General features: G+C 37.6%; 1 protein-coding gene across 1 annotated transcript in view; it reads left to right on the top strand.

Moving 5' to 3' along the window:
* The window catches only part of IL17REL (interleukin 17 receptor E like), a gene marked incomplete at its 3' end in the record, with an annotated part of 45,071 nt that overhangs the window by 12,137 nt on the left and 14,460 nt on the right, over positions 1-18,474 (top strand). Inside the window, exons 2-8 of the mRNA XM_080363956.1 lie at positions 7,421-7,448; positions 12,785-12,934; positions 14,376-14,485; positions 15,947-16,061; positions 16,592-16,636; positions 17,384-17,523; positions 17,686-17,757. Of these exons, the coding sequence (XP_080220082.1) occupies positions 7,421-7,448; positions 12,785-12,934; positions 14,376-14,485; positions 15,947-16,061; positions 16,592-16,636; positions 17,384-17,523; positions 17,686-17,757 (660 nt within the window). The remainder of the gene's footprint in view (positions 1-7,420; positions 7,449-12,784; positions 12,935-14,375; positions 14,486-15,946; positions 16,062-16,591; positions 16,637-17,383; positions 17,524-17,685; positions 17,758-18,474) is intronic.

Genomic DNA, 18,474 nt, shown 5'->3' with positions numbered 1-18,474 from the left:
ATATGAAATTTCCAGTCATTCACTGGAAGAATCATTAATGCTGTGTTAGAATGTCCCTGTCTCATTGTTAGGCTAGAAGTGCTGATTTGGTGGATTAGTTCTCCTTTCAAGTAGCTGAGTGGTCTGAAATTTTTGGAGCTCCATGTATGGGATTGTTCTGATTTATACCAGCTGAGGATATGGCATTCAAAGTCCATTTTAATTTTACTTTGTCTATTGTATGCAATTCTATTTTGTTAACAACTTGTATTAGTATTTTAGGAAATGTAACATGAAAATTATTGACTTTTTTGTCTTATTATTTTTCTGTTGTTGTTTTTATTTCTAAAGAAAAAAAAAAAAAGCTAGAGTATAGTGTTGCTTCAAGCAAATTCTGCTTCTTGTCCTGGAATTGGAGCATACAATAGAACAGGCAGCTTTTATTTCAGCCTGTCATAGCTCCTTTTGGTCTAATGAATCAAGTGGTTTCTGTGTAGGCTGTTTTTGTATCACAGCATGATTTTTACACACAATTCACTTAAAAAAAAATACAAGGAGGAAATTTTCTTCCCAGTCGTGAGGATGAAAGCAATATTATTTTGACCATGCATTCACTTAAAGGAAAAATGCACATCACTGCAAAGTGTTCCCAGAAATATAATTACTGTGCTGCCAACTCTTTCACTTGTTTGTCTTTGTAAAAGGGATCCAGTAGCCACAGTGATGGTCAGAAAACGTTATATGCCACATGCGGTCCAGACAAAATACGGGACAGTCCATTTAAAATATGGAAACAGGATTCCTCTGCATCAATATAGTGCAGGAGGAAGAACATATTGACTTGAAAACAGAAATCTCTGTTATACCTGAATAGTTGCAGATAAACTGAAGGACAAACATCTAAGGGGCCTGAGGATCTCATGTTAGTCATTGCTCCTGCACTACTGGGGTGCTGCTGGGCTGTAGCTGAAGTGTTGGCCTTGCGACAATCAGCAGGTTGTGGAGGACAGGTCCATACATTTGCATATACATGTGAAATGGCAAATGGTGCAGGAAACAACAACTGGTACAAGGCTATGCTTTAGACTGCTGTGGAGCCTTACTGAAGCAGTAAACCAAATAATCTCTTCCATGTTTGTTCATCATCAGTTCACCATTTAGTTGAGAAAACATTAATATGTTATTAAAACAGGGAGATGTTACCTTGATCTGTTGGACACAAGCCAGCTCAAATTCAATAAGTGTGTGACCTTGTTAGCACTGTACTGAGCCTGAGCTTAACGTCCCACTTCTCAGCAGTACTTATCCTCTCAGGTTCAGCACTGCACTAATGTGATGGGCTCATTTTTGTTCAGCTTGGAATGGACACAGAGGGGCTCAGAGCTGAATAATATATAGGCATGACTCTGTTTCGTTTTTAGCATTCTGTAAAAATTTCCAGCAATATCTAGGCCATATTGTAGAAGCAATAGTTTCGAGTAGTCCAAAATAATGCTTTGCCATAAGTTCAGGTGCCTATTTCTTTTCTGCATGGATGACAGTCCAAATATTTCATTCTGCTGTTGCTTAGCTGATCCCATTGCACACTGTTCACATGTATCTGATTACCACACTGTCAGTCAAAATTGAAGAGCAACCTTGTGGTTTGCCAAGAATTAAAAAGGATCATCAGTAAGATAGTTTTACTTTGGCAATGAAAGTAATTAGTCATGACATCAAAACAAATGCAGTTGCTCCTATTGATAAAAGGTATTTTTGAGATGCTGTATCAGGAATACTAACTATGAATTTTTAAGAGTTCTAGATTTTCATATTGTTTGTATTTATTATCTCCGTGCTTTCTCTTGCTATATAGAATTCTGTTTCCTTACATTTGGTAAGATAAATACAGGGGTGATCTTTAGAAGAATAGAATGAGAAAAGTCCTGCGAGGTTCAAATCCCCACCAGCATCATGTAAAGTGCAAAGCCATTATCTCCTTCACCTATGAAAATAGCGCTGGAAAAAGTTAAAGCATACTAGTTTTTTTCCATTTGTTAAGTTCCCCCTAGCTAGCTTCTGGGACTGAATGTAGGAAGAAATTACAGTCATTTGTTTATGGTCAGAGGAGCTCTTACGATGCAGCTCTAAATCCTCTCTGTTTCCATCCGAAGTGTTTAAATTGTATAGATCCATAACACTTTGCGTGTGGCTGTCCACTGCTCAAAGACCTTTTCTTTATGGAGGTGATTGAGATCACATTAGCATTGTCAAGTTTGTCACTAGAGGCCATGAGAAATCATTTAGGACTCTTATGACCCAGCATCTGTTGGCTCTTCCTTTCATGAACTGAATGGGGTGAGCAGATGGAGAAAAGAAGGCTGCTGGTAGATTGCCTACACAGAAAGGGTAAGTATCTCCCTCTCTGTTTCGGAGAATAACTACTGATTTGACATGGTGGTGGTGCTCCCAAATGAGACAAAAAAATATCACCACTTTACGAGGCTCCAAATGAACCCTCGTAGGAAACCGTCTTCAGAATGGTGTATGGTTCTGGTCACTCCACTGGGAAAGATGCATTAAAGTAGAAATAGCTGCTGAGAAGGGTGATGGTAAGAAGGAAAGCCTGTTTTATTAGGGAGGAATAAAAGAACTTGGCTTTTATAATCCACAAAAAAGCTGAGAAAAGTTATATGACTGGCTGTGGACAAATGGAAAGTACATTCCAGGGTGAAAAGCATCTGTTTAAGTGGAAAGATAGTGGGTGCTATCAGAAGTCAATACAAGCTGACCATTTCTGTGTTCAAGTTAGAAATGGAAAGATTTGGTGCTGTTAGAGAACAGGGCTTCTGGAGTAGCCTCGGCTAATGGAGCAGGGCACACAAAAACCTGACTGATTTTAAAATGAAGCTTCACCAGTTTTTGAAAGGAATTAGATGATGTAGTATCTGTGGTTATTAGGGGGTTAGACCCAGTGATCTGAGAGATCCTTTCTAATTGTGTGCAGAATAGGATGGATTTCTGCAGAGCATCACCTCTTCACTGGAAATGAAAAAGAACATGATTAGATTCATCACTTTTATCAGCCTTTCGGCTACAATTCGCACATTGGTTATTGCAAGACCATACCACATTAAGACAGTACTTTTTAATGGTGGTGAAAGAAGAGAAATTGTTGGAATAGATGGAAATGTCAGAAGATGGTCATGTTCCTTTTTCTCTGCCCTGTTTTACAGTTGAACATAAAGTAGGAATGTGGGCAATAGCTTTGCCACTGAGGATCTCTCAAAAGGGTGAAAAACTGTCCACTGTACATTCGCTGACTCTATGTAGGCATTTTAATGGATGAATGTTAAATGTCTGACAGCAAGATTCCAATTAAAGAACACATTTTAAGGCATTTTCGGGCTTATTCCTTATGGAATTGTGGAAGAGCTGCCATCAACTCTGCTATGAACAAGGTAGAACAGAACTAATAGGTAGACTGTAAAAACCCAATTTTGCCTTAGAATCTTTCCTGCATGACAGAACATTCAGGGTATCATTTCCACACTTATGTGCTTGATTCAGTGCCTGGAGATATAAGAGAAAATGGGAAGCACATCTAATCTTTGGGTTTTTTGACTTGGCAATTTAAATTCATGAAAATACTCTCTGTGCCCCCAAATCCAAGTGTTTGTCTGCTGATCTCACTTTCTTCTCTATGGTCTTTAAATAAAACAATGTGGCATTACAATTGGGTCAGATTAAGGAGAAGTTGCTGTGCTAGCTAAAAAGTTGGCACCACACCTTCTATTCAGAATGCTGTGCATTGTTGGTGTCTGTTCAGATAACCTCTAGCTACAGTTGAGTAATACCACAAATGGGGAAAACCCTAGAGAAATAGGAAAATCCCTAACTGTTTCTGCATTGTGTAAGAATATTTTGCTTAGGTTCTTTTCCTAAGCAGATATGAATCAAAGATGCTCTCTGTATAGGAATAAAGTGTACTATCATGTTCAGGATCTTATTTTTGCATAAAAGACACCCACGGCATTTGTGAAAGGGGAAGAAAATTTCCATTCCGGTTTTAGTGTGTTATGTTTTTCTATTGCATTCATCACTGAAAATTCCTGAAAATAAAAGGTATGGAAAGTGGGAGAGGAGCTTCATTAATTTATTTGAGTCCTTCTTTGAGACAAATGGTCTCTTTTGACTATTCTACAAAATGATTATAAAGAAAATTGCACCCCATATCCCTGGCATCGTACAATAAAAAAGAAACATTTAATAGAAAAAAAAGGAATTAGGCTGTGACCAAATGCTTGCTGTAACTGGCAAATGTTTGTGCAAATGTTTGATTATTTATGTAAAACTTCCCAACAGCTCTTCACCCAGAACAAAATAAAGTGCCCAAGAATGTCAAAATATCTCCCTACCAGAACAGAAATCACTGATGGATGCATTTCTTGTTTTCCTATGGAGAAGATAAGCAAATAAATGTAAGATGGTATGGGAAGGTATTCAGATGGTAGGATTCATCTGAGCAACAGTGAAAAACAAGGTTTAATTAGGATAGACTAGAAGGTATAGGAGGATTTCTGCATTGTCTCACAGCCCTACAGAAGTGGGTAGGTTTTTTTTAACGTTTATAACTTAATTTATTTACATATGATTTGCATTTTTCAGGTGTCATAACAGGGGCTCCAAAACACTGGCCTTCTCCAAATAAAAGTCTGAATCCTCTGAGTTTTGTGAGATTTTTGTTGTTTACTTCACTGGGATCTTGATTTTTAACTAGTGTATGTTGGTACCATGATTGTAACCAGAAAGAATGCTTGGAGAAATTAGCTTAAAGATGATATTCTAAGAAATTTTGACTGGGAATTGGAAAATTTCTCAAGCCACCTAACCAAAATATTTTCAATAGTCTGGCTGCAAAATGAGAAGTAATTTGCTAAATTATCAGCCCCATGAAAGATTAATTTCTTCCAGTAAGCAGTGTCTCAGTGATTAGTTCATCCAACAGTTAGGTTTTCTCACCAAGAAAGCTCGCTCCCTAACTCACTCACTCAATTTTTTTTGCAGTCGTTTTGTGTATTTGTCTATTCCGCTCCCTAAGGCTGTGGAGAACCTCCAGTAAAGAGACTAAATTCAAATTGTCCTTCTGCATACTCCAGTGGGGTTTTATTAGAAATAATTCAAAAGGAGGTCCTTGAAACAGCAGTTAAAATTCCAGTGGGGTTTTGTATGAGCTGGCATGTTCCACTTTTATTGGTTTAATGTTGCACTTAATTATTCAAAAAGCTGCAGTCTTCTTTCTATTGATGAATGTGCACTGGGAGAATCAGCAAACTACCAATGAAGCTTTTTTGGGAAAGGCAGAAATAATTCATAAATGACAAATATTTCTATGAACTCGTTACTGCAGAAGTGGAGTTGCATCAGTTACATTTTTCAGTCCTTCAGGGGGATTGGAGGAATTTATGAAACCATTGAAATTGAAGTACCCCAGTTTTAGAAGAGTCATGTAAACAAGTTTGATTTCCTTTAGAGAGTAATAGAAGCATAGAGTAGTTTGGGTTGGAAGGGACCTTCCAAGATCATCTAGTCCAATCCCCTTGAAAGGAGCAGGGACATCTTCAACAAGATCAGGTTGCTCAGAGCCTGGCCTTGAATGTTTCCATGGATGGGGCATCCACAGCTTCTCTGGGCAGCCCGTCCCAGTGTCTCACCACCCTCATCACAAAACATGTCTTCCTCATGTCCGATCTAAGCCTCCACTCTTTTAGTTTAAAACTATTACCCCTTGTCCTATCGCAACAGGGCCTACTTCTTTGAGTGTTGTGGTAGTATTCTGTAGCAGCAGCCAAAGAAATATCTTTAGCAATGTCACAAATAATTTTTATAATTATCAGTCTATCAAAGTACATGACCATCTGTGTCTTACTATAAAAAGTGGTTTAAAATACCAACTTTTATGCTTCTAAACTTTTATGAGTAATAGTGACAAACTGCCAATTGTAAAAGGTGACAACTCACCTCCACAAGTGATTATTAAAAATAAAAGTGCCAAAAGGACAAAAGAGTGAGAACTAATACAGGTTAAATACTGGTCACTGGTTTTCCAAAGGCCTTCCTTAAAAACAAAGTTATCTAACAAAAAAACTTAAAAGCAGTGATGAAGGACAGAAAACACACTTCTTGGGTACCCTAGGCTGCTGTCACAGGGTAGCCAACCTCCTGTCATTTCTCGCCTGCAGCAGTAATAGGATTTCGCTCACCAGCTGTGTTCATGAGGAGGACAGAGCTGCCTGTGGATGAAAGCCTCCTGGAAGACCAAGCAATAATTATTTTATGAAGTGCTAATGCTTACCCAGGCTGCAGCCTCTGTGTTTTTCTACAACTTGAAAACTTCCCAGTGTCCACTGAGAGACTTTTGCTGGCTCTAAAACTTACAGGTTGTTGGCTTGTTGACAAGATCCTAAAATGTTTTGAAAGAACCGAGAGCTCCCAGTCCACCCAAGAAGAGAGGAGACAGGGTGGTGCCCGCTCCTTCTGGGCGTGTGACAAAAGTGTATGTGTCTGTGAATGAGACATCAGTTTTAAAGGAAAGCAGAGGGGAACATATATGCTGCATACAAAGAAATACTGGTATATGTAATATGGCAGAAACTTGAGTGCCAGAACAGGAGAAAACAGTATTCACTGGCTAAGTAATAGCTTTTCTTTAGAATGTCATGCATAGTATTTGAATTAAGAGCTGTTGTTTTTATACTCTACAAAAATGTTAGCGTGTGGTTAAGGGTTTATTTTATTGGGAAAATGGATGAAGTCTGTCTGAAAGATAGCTGGCAACTTTTTAAAATCTCAGTGTTGGGTTCTCTTCGCCTCTTACAGTGGTAAGTACTGTGCCTGAGTAATTTAATTTTCAGGAATTGGAGCCAGATGGTTCTCAGGAGTAAAAAGGCAAATCTTGTTTCTAAACTTCATTTGCAAGTACTGTAATACTTCCTTCCATTGGCCTAGTGTGATCTTCTGAAAATGATACAATATTCAGAAGTGTTCTAGCTGTCTTCCACCAAAGAAATCACTTGCTTTCTTTGCCCTGGTATGAAGCAGTCTATGGTAACAAAATAATAAATAAGCTATTGGTCGGTATGAATGACGGTACCTTGTAAAATGATGTCTGTATTTGTTGGAACTGTTATACTTGTTATAACAATTGGACCTCAGCAGAAATATGTGAAAAGAAGGATAATGCTGATCTTGTGTCCCTCTACGTATTAGGCTGTCATATGCAATAGTCATATGCATTTTCACTGTGTTTGAAAATCTTTTTTTTAATCTTGAAAATGATTTATGCTATGGACTTTGAATATGTATGCTTGTTTAAGGTATGTTTATGTTTGTGTACAATAACTTAGCAACATTTGTTTTTATTGCTACCTCAGCTTTTATAATATTTTTTTTCTATTTGCAGGGGATTCATTGTAAAAGCAAACCTTCCAGTGAGTATACATCATTCACGTTTTTACTAATTTGCTTTTGAAAAATAAAGATAATTCATTGCTGATAATAAATCCACTTTCCTGGTGACATCAGATCACTGTCATGACAGGGTATTTCCCACCAGTTTCCTTGTATGAAACACTGGAAACTGGTAAGTTCTGATAAAGAATAGGTTAATAATGACTGTGTGTTGTTGCTTTATGATCTTCCTTACCATAGATGGTCATTGGGATAATTTGCTTATTTATTTGACATGGTTTATTCATTCTATTTATTATTATTGCCTACAGTAATAAAACAGGCTCTTGGATTACCTGAACTCTGAAGCCTCCATCAGTTGCTCCTCCAGTGCACACTGTCACTTGACAGGGGAGCATGAGGCAGCTGCCTTGCAGGCATCTCTCTGAGGTCAGTGCTGCTGGAGGCCCAGCTCTCAGCATCACTTGTCTCCACGGTGCCTTTCCCGCATCCCCATGGTGGAGAGTCCACAGAAAGGGAGAAGCTGCAGCACTGAGCCATGAGCGTGTGAGATGCTGATGCTGTGGCATGGGGCGTGAGCTGAATGTCAGCTGTCGTGAGTCTTACTGTGAAAGCGTGTCATTTGTGGGACACATGTTGATGCAGAGAGAAGGGACACGGCAGTGGAAGGGAGGCAGTCCAAAGTCCCACCTGAATAAAGTCTCTGGTCTTCTGCCAGTGAGCAGAGTGAGCTGTTGGTGGTTGGTTCAAGGACTGTGAATTAAACTTCTTAGGATTAGGCAGCTGAGCTGCTAGTTACACAAACTATGTGGAAGGAGTCCTAGAAGAAGAGAGAAATGGGAGTTGACCTCTGCTCTGCCTAGCTGAAGCATGCCTCCATGCCATCTGGCAGCACAGGCTGAGGAGACCAAACCCTTCCCCCAGGTCTCAGAGGGAAGGACACTTGGTTATGAGTTAAAATCTGTGCTGGGTATTACACAAATGCAGATCTAGATAGTGGAGACTCACTGTAGGTACCACGAGGTAGTGATTCATTCTACCCACCTTAGAACAAGGTGAATTAGGTGCTGGGAGGGAGGCAAGAGGGGTTCCCTCTGCCTGTTTGCTACCAAAGATGCTTAGATGATGCACATGAGCTTAAGCTAGATATTTGGCTATTAGCTGGATGTAGACTTTGGGCACTGAAAAGTTTGTAAACCAAAGATCCTTATCTCGAAACATGATGTATGGGAAACAGAGCTGGTTGTAGGTTTTCCCTGCTGCCTGAAAATGACTTATCAGTTATCTTTAATAGAAGTAACATGTAGGATGACTCAGTCTTATAGGACTGATGAAAAAACATTTTTTCAGTCTTCATCCTACTTCACTTGTGCAACAGTGGGTGTATACTAATTTCCATCATTTGGCACAGTATATCACCTTGTCCATTATTTGGAAGTTTGAAATACTTGCTCTAAGTACAACTGTGAAACCCTTCTAATTTACTGTGCATTGAAATCTGTCATGAAAGAGAGGCTCTCAGCCTGAAATTTAATCAATTTCATAATTGGTGTAAGTACTTTTTAAGTAGCAAATTTTGGTATTTATTAACTGAAGTGCGCTATATGGTTATTTTAGGAGAGTATATTTAGTTTGTGAGGTTTGTTGAATCATCGTAATGCACAAATGCAGCAGATACTGTGGTAAATCACATGCAAATAGGTTTGAAATGCCACTGTAATTTATACTCATGGAATGATGCTCCAGTGAAGCAATTTTAATGTGCTTTAGATGTGCTCACAGATGTAGCACTGTCATTCAAATTCTTAAAATTCTTGCAGGAAAGAAATATCAGACAAAAAACCAGTTAGGATTTTCTATTGGGTGTTAGCCTTGGCCTGTCATTAATGGGTTTTTGCTGCAACTTTTTTGCACTTTTTCAATTTCATCTTCTTGCCTGAGGCTGCAAATTAACCATCTAATCATTTCTATTGTGTATTCATGGCTTATCTCTGGCTACTATTATCCAGGTGTACATAAGGTGTGTTTTGCTGTCATGACAGTTCTGGGTTGATTGCTGCATCATCAGATTAAAAAATAATCTGCTGTGGTTGAGCTGATGGCAAGAGTACAAGGAAAGTGTCTACATGCTGAATAATAAGCCTTGGGTTCTTTATGCCTGGGCTAACATGTGTCCATAATTAAGGAATCTTACAGCAACAATCACTCTCTCACGTAGGGCTAATTACAGTTATAATTCATAAACATAAAATTTAGGCAAGATTTACTCCACAGGTGGTTTGTGTAGCAAGATGTCTCTTTATGTCCTTTGGGGTATAGATCATACCACTCGTGAGAAAAGAAAAGAGGTGTGTGTTCCAGAGGAAACTATCCAAGTGGGGGGATTAAAAGATGATAAGGTAAGAGCTTACTGAAGAATTAGTCAGAAATGAGACTCATGCTGTGATGACTTATAGAATGAAAATTGTTTTCTGTCAGCTCTTACTTGTATCATATATTTATTGTGATCCAAAACTAATATCCTCATGCATGATATGGTCCATTTAAATTATTATTGAGTTTTGCTGCATCTTTTGCAATTCTCAAAGTGCCTCATAAAACTAATGGAAAAACATCAAAAGTGGAAGAGTCATTTCATTTTATCCAGTGTAATACTTATTTATTCTCAGTTTGAAGGTAGAAGCCGCAATCAAGGAAGACAGTGTCCCCACTTACAGAGCATAGTGCCTAAAACTGTGTTTGTGCAGCTGCCTGATACTGATCCAATGACAGTAACACACCTAGATATGACTTAGGATTCTTCTGAGATAGTTCCAAACCTGTTATATCTGACAATACCATAACTCAGGCAGTAATAACTAGAGACCAAATTTATTTAAGTCATGACAGTCTCTCCTAAAAATAAGTAGGGTCAAATAATATAGTAAAATTCACCCAAAGAGAATACTTTGTGAAGATTTGTCAGCTTTGACTATATATATATATATATATGTACACATTGCTCTTCCCTTAAATTATTTCTACGTAGACATGGGAATAAGAAAGATTAGGCCTGGATGAAGAAATTTACACCAATAACCAAGGAAATGAGCAGAAAGAGTTGCTCCTAGATGCCATTTGGTTGCTACAACTCTATGTCATACGAGGCAGTCAAGAGAATATATTTTTTGAGCAAAGAGTCAGAGCTAAAACTAATCATCACTCATCACATTATTAGTAACAATTATCAGGTAGTTCTGCAATATAATAATTTCCCAGTTGACTGTGAGTGGATTGATTGGGTGTTGTACAATAACTCTTAAGGATTGTTATACCACCCACTCTTGGAACACGGAATATAGTGTTCACATCTGGCTGCTGTGCACTGTATTTCTTAAGGCTGCATCATCTCTGTGGAAATATGTTTACAAATTCTTCAAAAGTCATTGTACTCTACTGCTCTTAAGTTCTATTTTGTGTATTTTGGATTACCTGTGCTTTTTCTTTGGTTAGCACAAACTGTCCTCTCTTGTTGCCAATATTACCTTAGATAATTGAGTGTTGATTTCACTGTCAGTTGAAGTAAAATGTCCTTGTTTTTCCGCACTTTTCCACTTGGCTTTTATCAGCATATCCTGTTGCCTCCAAAAGATGCTTAATGGCAAAAAAACCAAAAAAAATGGAGTGGATGTTCAGGTGTGAAGTGCTTGTCTTTTCTGACTTTTGATACGTATCATGCAGGGTTTATTTTTCTTGATACTAAGTGTGAGGGCACCTTAATGCCTGACAGAATCAAGCCAAGGTACCACATTCATGTCAGTCTATCTTCACACTCCACCTGTATCAGTCCCTGGCAAGGGGCTTCAGCTGCAACTGGATCTTGTGAAAGTGAGGATCTCATAACATAGAAAGAGGTCCTGTGCAGGTTAATACAGTTTCAGTCTTTAAATTTAGAGCACTTTCCTTCATTGGAGGGGTTGGAGAAGTAAGTAAGTTGAAGTTTTGCCCTTCTTCCTCCACATCCTACCCTTCTGTGAGAACTGTGGATGTGAATTCATGGGCATCTGTGCTTGACAACAATTTTTGGCTAGATGTTGAAGAATGTACCTTTTCCTGATGATTTAAGAGTGTTATCCTGTATTTTGTGGCAAGGACAGTATCATGGTACTGGTGTTTCGTACTATGTTCTTCCCCAAACTAGCCGAAGTCCTCCTAGGAATATGTTCAGCCATATGACTAATAAGAGTCAGATATTTTTGTTCTTCCAGCCTGTCCCAAGGGAGGCAGGTGGAGAATATGTGAAGTGCTTTGTTTCATTTGGGTATCTTTTAACTTTCATACTATGTACTCAAGTTGGAAGGGTAAGAAATATTTCAAAATTGCTATGATGTAGTTACAGCTAAAATGAAGTGCACTGCGTTGTACACCACAAAACCAAAAGAAAAAAAATCCCTGGCATTTGTTCTGATGGTTTCTTGAGCTCTTATTTTTTGGGACTACAAACAATGTATGTGAGGTAGAGAAGCCCAAGGAATTCCCTGGGGATTAGATCCACTGTGCCAACGTCAATTCATAAATAAATAACTGATTTCTGTTCAGGGCAGTCTGAGAAGCAGAAAGAGATTAAATATGGCAAACTGATGAACACTGGGGCCTTAAGACTGTTTTTTTCTTTTGCATTGACCTACAGAAGGTGGCTGTGCAAACAGATGTCCTTAGGTTTTGGGATAACTAATTTTGCGTAGGAAAATAAGACAAGACACAGTAGCTGTGTTCCATGCCTACTGTTTACACCTTGAAGAAGGCCTGGATAATATTTATTCTGCTCTTGCTCTTCTGGTTTTAAAAAACAAGGAAATCCTGTAGGTGTAAGGGATTTTTCCACTACTAGGAATGCAATGGTGCCCTCTTGTGTGAAAACAAGATTTTAACAGTAGTTGAGACCATCAGCCAATCCTAAAATTAAAATACTACCTATGAGAGTTCTTACAATATACAAGTAATGGTTTTGAAAAAAGTGTAAATAAACTATTAGTCTAGATACGATCTAGCAGATCTGATTATTTAAAAACACTGTTAGTCTGAGTTCACTTTGATAGCCTTAACTGTTTCAAGTGTGAATCCTTCCTCTTGTGGGTCAACACTTGCCTAACCCAGGAAATTTATTATCAAACCCCATCTGTAGTGCAGTTTTTTCAACCCCTACTTGCATTGCTAGCAAAGCCAACCAGCTCTGTTGGCCATGTGGGAAGTCTTAGGTAAAGTGCTGGCTTTGCTATTGATCTCAGCAGAGCTGAAGCTTCACCTTTGGTGATTTCACTTGGTCAGGTATCCTATGCACAATGAGATTTCTCTTTCTTTGTATTTGCATTTGCAGGTGGCATTTTTAACAGCTTCTGCCATGATGCACCTGCATCTTTGTCTTCTATGGTACTGAAAAGCATGAAGATCTCAACAGTGATGAAATGTGTCCAAGGAAGCCCATGCTCTCTTCATTTGAACATTAAAGGAACTCTGAGTCTGGATGGTAGGAAACAGATTTGCTACTGAATAATTTCTGTTTACTTTTTTGTTTATAGCTGTTCAGCCAAATTTTGTTCCATATTGCAATATTTGTGTCAAAACTGTTTTCATGTAATTACATCAGAAAGCTATTTTTTTGTGAAAGCCCTGGCCCTTCTTGAGGGGATGAGAACTAACATAATGAATTCAAGACAACTGAATTTTTACTTGTAACATAATAGAATTAACTTGTCCTCTACCAGTACCCCAAGCATACTGCTACCCTTTTCTTTCTTGCTCTGACATACGCGCACGCACACACAGAGGGTAATTTTGTCTGCCTGGTCACTCAGTCATGGGCAACTGCCCCAACAGGAGAAACAGTTTATGTGTCTGAAGTTACAATTCTGCACTAAAATAGAATGAAAGCACTCAAACTTTTGGGCATAGTCTACTTTTATTAACATCCTGCCACTCATGTGCTTAGTGTGTTACCATTGAGATATTTCCTGGTGTGCTTCACTCAGAGTTAATAATTTTAGTATTTTAATTTGCATAATTAAAACTTCAATGTACAGCTATCTGTATTAAAACCTTGCTCCCACCCCCATGCATGTGTTATATGTAATGCCCCTTTTTTAACAAAGATAAAATACATGTGCCTTTCACCTAAAAAAAAAGCTTATGACATGATATATTTTAATTTATTTTTTGTTTTTCTTAAAGATGCTCAAATGATGTTTTTGAAATCTATTCTTATCTCATTTAGAGACCAGCTTTGGAGAGCAGTGTAGCGGAAAGGGACCTGGGGGTCCTGGTGGACAGCAGGATGACCATGAGCCAGCACTGTGCCCTTGTGGCCAGGAAGGCCAATGGCATCCTGGGGTGTATTACAAGGGGGGTGGTTAGTAGGTCCAGAGAGGTCCTCCTTCCCCTCTACTCTGCCCTGGTGAGACCAAATCTGGAATATTGTGTCCAGTTCTGGGCCCCACAGTTCCAGAAGGACAGGGAACTGCTGGAGAGAGTCCAGTGTAGGGCAACAAAGATGATTAAGGGAGTGGAGCATCTCCCTTATGAGGAAAGGCTGAGGGAGCTGGGGCTCTTTAGCCTGGAGGAGACTGACGGGTGACCTCATTAATGTTTACAAATATATAAAGGGTGAGTGCCATGAGGATGGAGCCAGGCCCTTCTCGGTGACAACCAATGACAAGGGGTAATGGGTTCAAACTGGAACACAAGAGGTTCCACTTAAATTTGAGAAGAAACGTCTCAGTGAGAGTAATAGAACACTGGAACAGGCTGCCCAGGGAGATTGTGGAGTTCCCACTCTGGAGACATTCAAAACCTGCCTGGACACCTTCCTGTGTAACCTCATCTAAGTGTTCCTGCTCCGGCAGGGGGATTGGACTAGATGATCTTTTGAGGTCCTTTCCAATCCCTAATGTTCTGTGATTCTGTGATTTCAGAAAACATCCGTGGGCTCGAAATATGTTCTTTTTCACTGGACACACAGCAATCTCAATGCACAAATATAAGATTCACTAGGAAAAAAAGCAAGCTCCTTAATGGAAAGAAGGTAAACTCCCTTTTTTGGGGTTGCTTTTCATTTAAATGTTGAACCTTTAGAAAAAACCAATATTTTTTCTCTCTCATTTTCTTCTCCTATTGACTTTGCAGAAAACTGCAATTAAATGTATGTTTCAGCATTGTGAAATGGAACATCATAGAAAAATGTCCTTTTATAACCCATAAATTCAATTCTCTACCATTTTCATACTTCTTCCACTTACCTTTTTCCAAGAGAAGGTGCCTCTCCAAAGCCTAATTTTCATATCAATCTTGCTGGCTTTGTTTTTGTGCCTACCAAATTGTGGGGAAGCATTTCTAACTCCAATTGATAGGAAGTACAATGCCACAGGGATTTTAAGTGCATCCATATGATTCATTTACGTCCAACCATGTCAATGGAATTAAAACATCTAGAAGACAGCCTAAGCACTTGTGCACATCTGTCCTAAATTCGTGGTAATAATTGCAAGAGCAGAGTATAATCTTTTACTTAATGAAACCCAGAAGTATTTGTTATTAAAATTTGCAACGGGAAAAAAAAAAAAAAGAAGAAAAAACCCATCCTTGACCAACTGTTTAAAAGAGATGAATTTTTGCTTTCAATTACTGGTGGATAACTGTTAGTAAACCCATACAAAATGTGTTACTTGATGTTATATTGATTGCACATGTGAAACAAAGTTCCTCTCCCAAACTGCAATTGCAGTTTACCCTCTGTAGTACCATGTGATGATCAAATGTCTCTGTTGGCAATGCAGGGCCAGCAATAAACAATTGGAAGCTTTCAGAGTAAGGTAAGTTTCATAGGCGAGACTTGACAAACATATTTAATGAAATTTTCTTAGTTTCAGTTCAGTGACTAGGATGATAAGGTATCTTCTACCCTCCAAAAGGCTTGTACCAAACAGGAATATATCCAGCATGAAAATCTATATGGAATGTAATAGTTTCTGATATCAGTGAGGGAATGACCGGCTATAATTGGACCTCAACTTTTGTCTTCTAAATTACTTTCTCTCTCACAGTTACTGAAATGAATAAATTAGCTGAAATTTCCATTAAATCTTTCAACAGACATTTTTTTCCTCTTCTGCAAATGCCTATGCTTGTAAACTGCCTACAAACTTGGACTTTTGGTAGTATGAAAGACCTTTTTGTTTTTGAAATTCAATAAGCATTGGGTATGCTTTTAAGATTATTTTATAGCTTGTATATATTTGGATTTCTGTAAGTGAAGAAGATAGCAACATCCTAGATTAGAAGTAATGATGCTTTTTGAAATCCTTTCATTAAGTGTTATCTGCTTCTTTTACATTCTTAATGCTACAATATCTGAGACTACGTAATGCTCCTTGTAAATATAAATAAATCTAAACAAATAATATTGCTTGCTTAACTCTGATAATTAGTGATTTTCGTGTATTCTGGAAGTCATGCACAAACTTGATTTTTTAAATGTTTTAAACAGGTACAGATACAATTCAATTGCATTGAAGTCAATGTAGCACAACACATCTATGTGACCATGAAAACAATACCAAATTACTGTGAAGTCAAGCTGAGTCAGGAATACTATGTGGAAGGTAGGAAAACATCTTAAACAGTTGGTTTTCAAGAAACATCTTTTCAAAGAAAAATAAACAACAAACCAAACCAAAAAACCCCAAATGCGATGCCAAACCACGTTCTGGAATACACTGGTTTAACTGATGGTAGATTATGCATGCCAGGACCAGTCTTACTCTACATTTTGTAGAGTGCATATAAATGTTTGACTTGCTATATTTTTATTAGTATTATGTAAGTTATTATTAGGTACTAGGTAAAGAAATGCAGTGTTATATCCTATATTGCCACCTTAGAGTGCTGGTGAGGTTTTCCAGTAGAAACCCCAGGCAGGTGAGATAGGTCCTTAAGGCAAGTTATGATACAATCTCTGTTTGTGGTAAGGGTACTTTTATGCTCTTTATGTAGGAATGGATATAAATCTGCCTTTAAAGAGGTGTATAAGACATACATTTCCTGTTGGGAAGCTATTGGATAATTTGGTAGTTTATTTAGACAGTTCTATAAATAAAGCAGCACTGAAGAAAACTCTGGTTCTGTTTCGCAGATTGCCGAAACAGTGATGTGGGAAAATACATTCCATCTTGTTCAGGTGAGCTGATCTTCTATGTAACTTAAAGCTGTGAGGTATTTCTGTTGACCTATATAGTGATATGTTTTCATAGCTGAATAAGCAGGGAAAAAAAGGTTGATTTAGGACTACCACTACTACTATGTAATTGGTAGGTAATGTTCTGGAAATTGTGTTTCTTTATGTTGATTTGGAAATGCTAGGTAACACATAGAGATATTAACAACCTATTTAATATTTAAATTTTTGGAAAGAAGGTTGTGTCCTTTTCATGCATTTTGGATTGCTGGTTTTATATTTTCTTCTCTAGACAGATCTCATAAAACTGAACATAATCTCTAAGTTATGAAATTGCAAACGTAAGATAATCAGCTTTTGTAGTAGTATTAGTGTGTATATTTCAAGTATTCGTACATAAACTACATAAGATTTTGAGTACTATGGTTGAGGTACAATCTTTAGGTGTCCTGGCCTCTCCGTATTGCCAGTGCTAATTTAAATAAATAAATTGAAATTTATTCTCATGGAAATTATTGCATCATGTAAAATAAGAATATCTTTGGGAATATCATGATATGAAATTAATGAATTCCAACAGCCTAGGTAATAATCTATAGATGTTGAATTTCATCTCCATCAAGTCATGAAATACATTCTATACCTTTTATAAATTATAATACCTTTTATAAAGAAATAACAAAATCAGAAATAATAAAGTATTAAAGAAACACGTGAAAATTTCATGTTTGAATTTTATTTTTTTTTCAGCTGGGAAGTTTGATTATAATGTAGACAGGGCAAGGAAAATCATATCAGTGAATGTATCCAGCTTCCTTGGAGATCAGGATTATTACATTCGCCTGTGTCACAAATGGTTTACCTGTGAAGATATAGGGGCATTTGCAGTGGTAAGTTAAAGCTCAAAGCAGTTTGTTGAACTGGTGGAGGGTGACTTGTAGGTAGAAATGCTCATTGAGGTCATAGTTACAAGAAATGGCCTTCTATATCTTTATTTAGCTTTGTTAAAAGTCATTTCCTGTCTTGGATTAATGAACGTCTTTTTATTTCAGATAAAAAGGAAGGAATCTTTTAAATCAGTTTCTCTGAAATATTCACAGCTACTTCCTTGTCTTTGCATTGAGGTAATACAGTCTGGAATTTGATATATATTTGTGTTTCAGAGCAAATAAATTTTATCTGCGATTTGTGCTAAGAAAGGAGAAAAAGATCTGTAGAAAAAGGCTCTAGACCTAAGGTTTTGACTAAGGTTTGTCTGACCTTACGACTGTGTAAATGTAGAAGAGACTTTTTAGGAAACACTAATTAAAACATGGAGACAGTAAGGAAATGTGATACAGTTTACATTAATTTATAGAAAGTATTATGTAAGATTAACTTGATTTTTTAATGAGAAATCAAAAGACAGAAAATTTAATCTGACTGAATTTCAGCATAGCATTTGATTTAGTATTGCATGAGAAACCGAAAGAACAATCGGGGAAGCTGGGGATGAGAACAAGATTTGTATGGTAGATAATACCTAGCTGGAGGGCTAACTCAACTACTGTTGAATAGGACTGTGCTAATAGGAAGATTTTTTAAGGACCACACTTAGAGCATCTCTTATATAAATATTTTTGTCAATGACAAGGGCACAAAATATGGGAACATGTTAATGAGATTTACTGATAATACAGCTGAGGGATGTAATCAAAATGGAAGAGGGTCAGGATAAATGGAAGAGACTAGAGATCTTCAGATATGAAATAACTAAAGGAGGGTGAAGAGTAATGTATGAGGTGAAAGTTCATACACTTGCTCAAATAAAATAATTCTTGCTCTAAGATGTGGGTCATTGT

This window comes from Nesoenas mayeri, assembly GCF_963082525.1.
Source record: "Nesoenas mayeri genome assembly, chromosome: 1".
In the NCBI taxonomy this organism is placed as follows: domain Eukaryota; kingdom Metazoa; phylum Chordata; class Aves; order Columbiformes; family Columbidae; genus Nesoenas; species Nesoenas mayeri.
The sequence above is the reverse complement of the archived record's forward strand: the minus strand, read 5'-3'. Positions and strand labels throughout refer to the sequence as shown.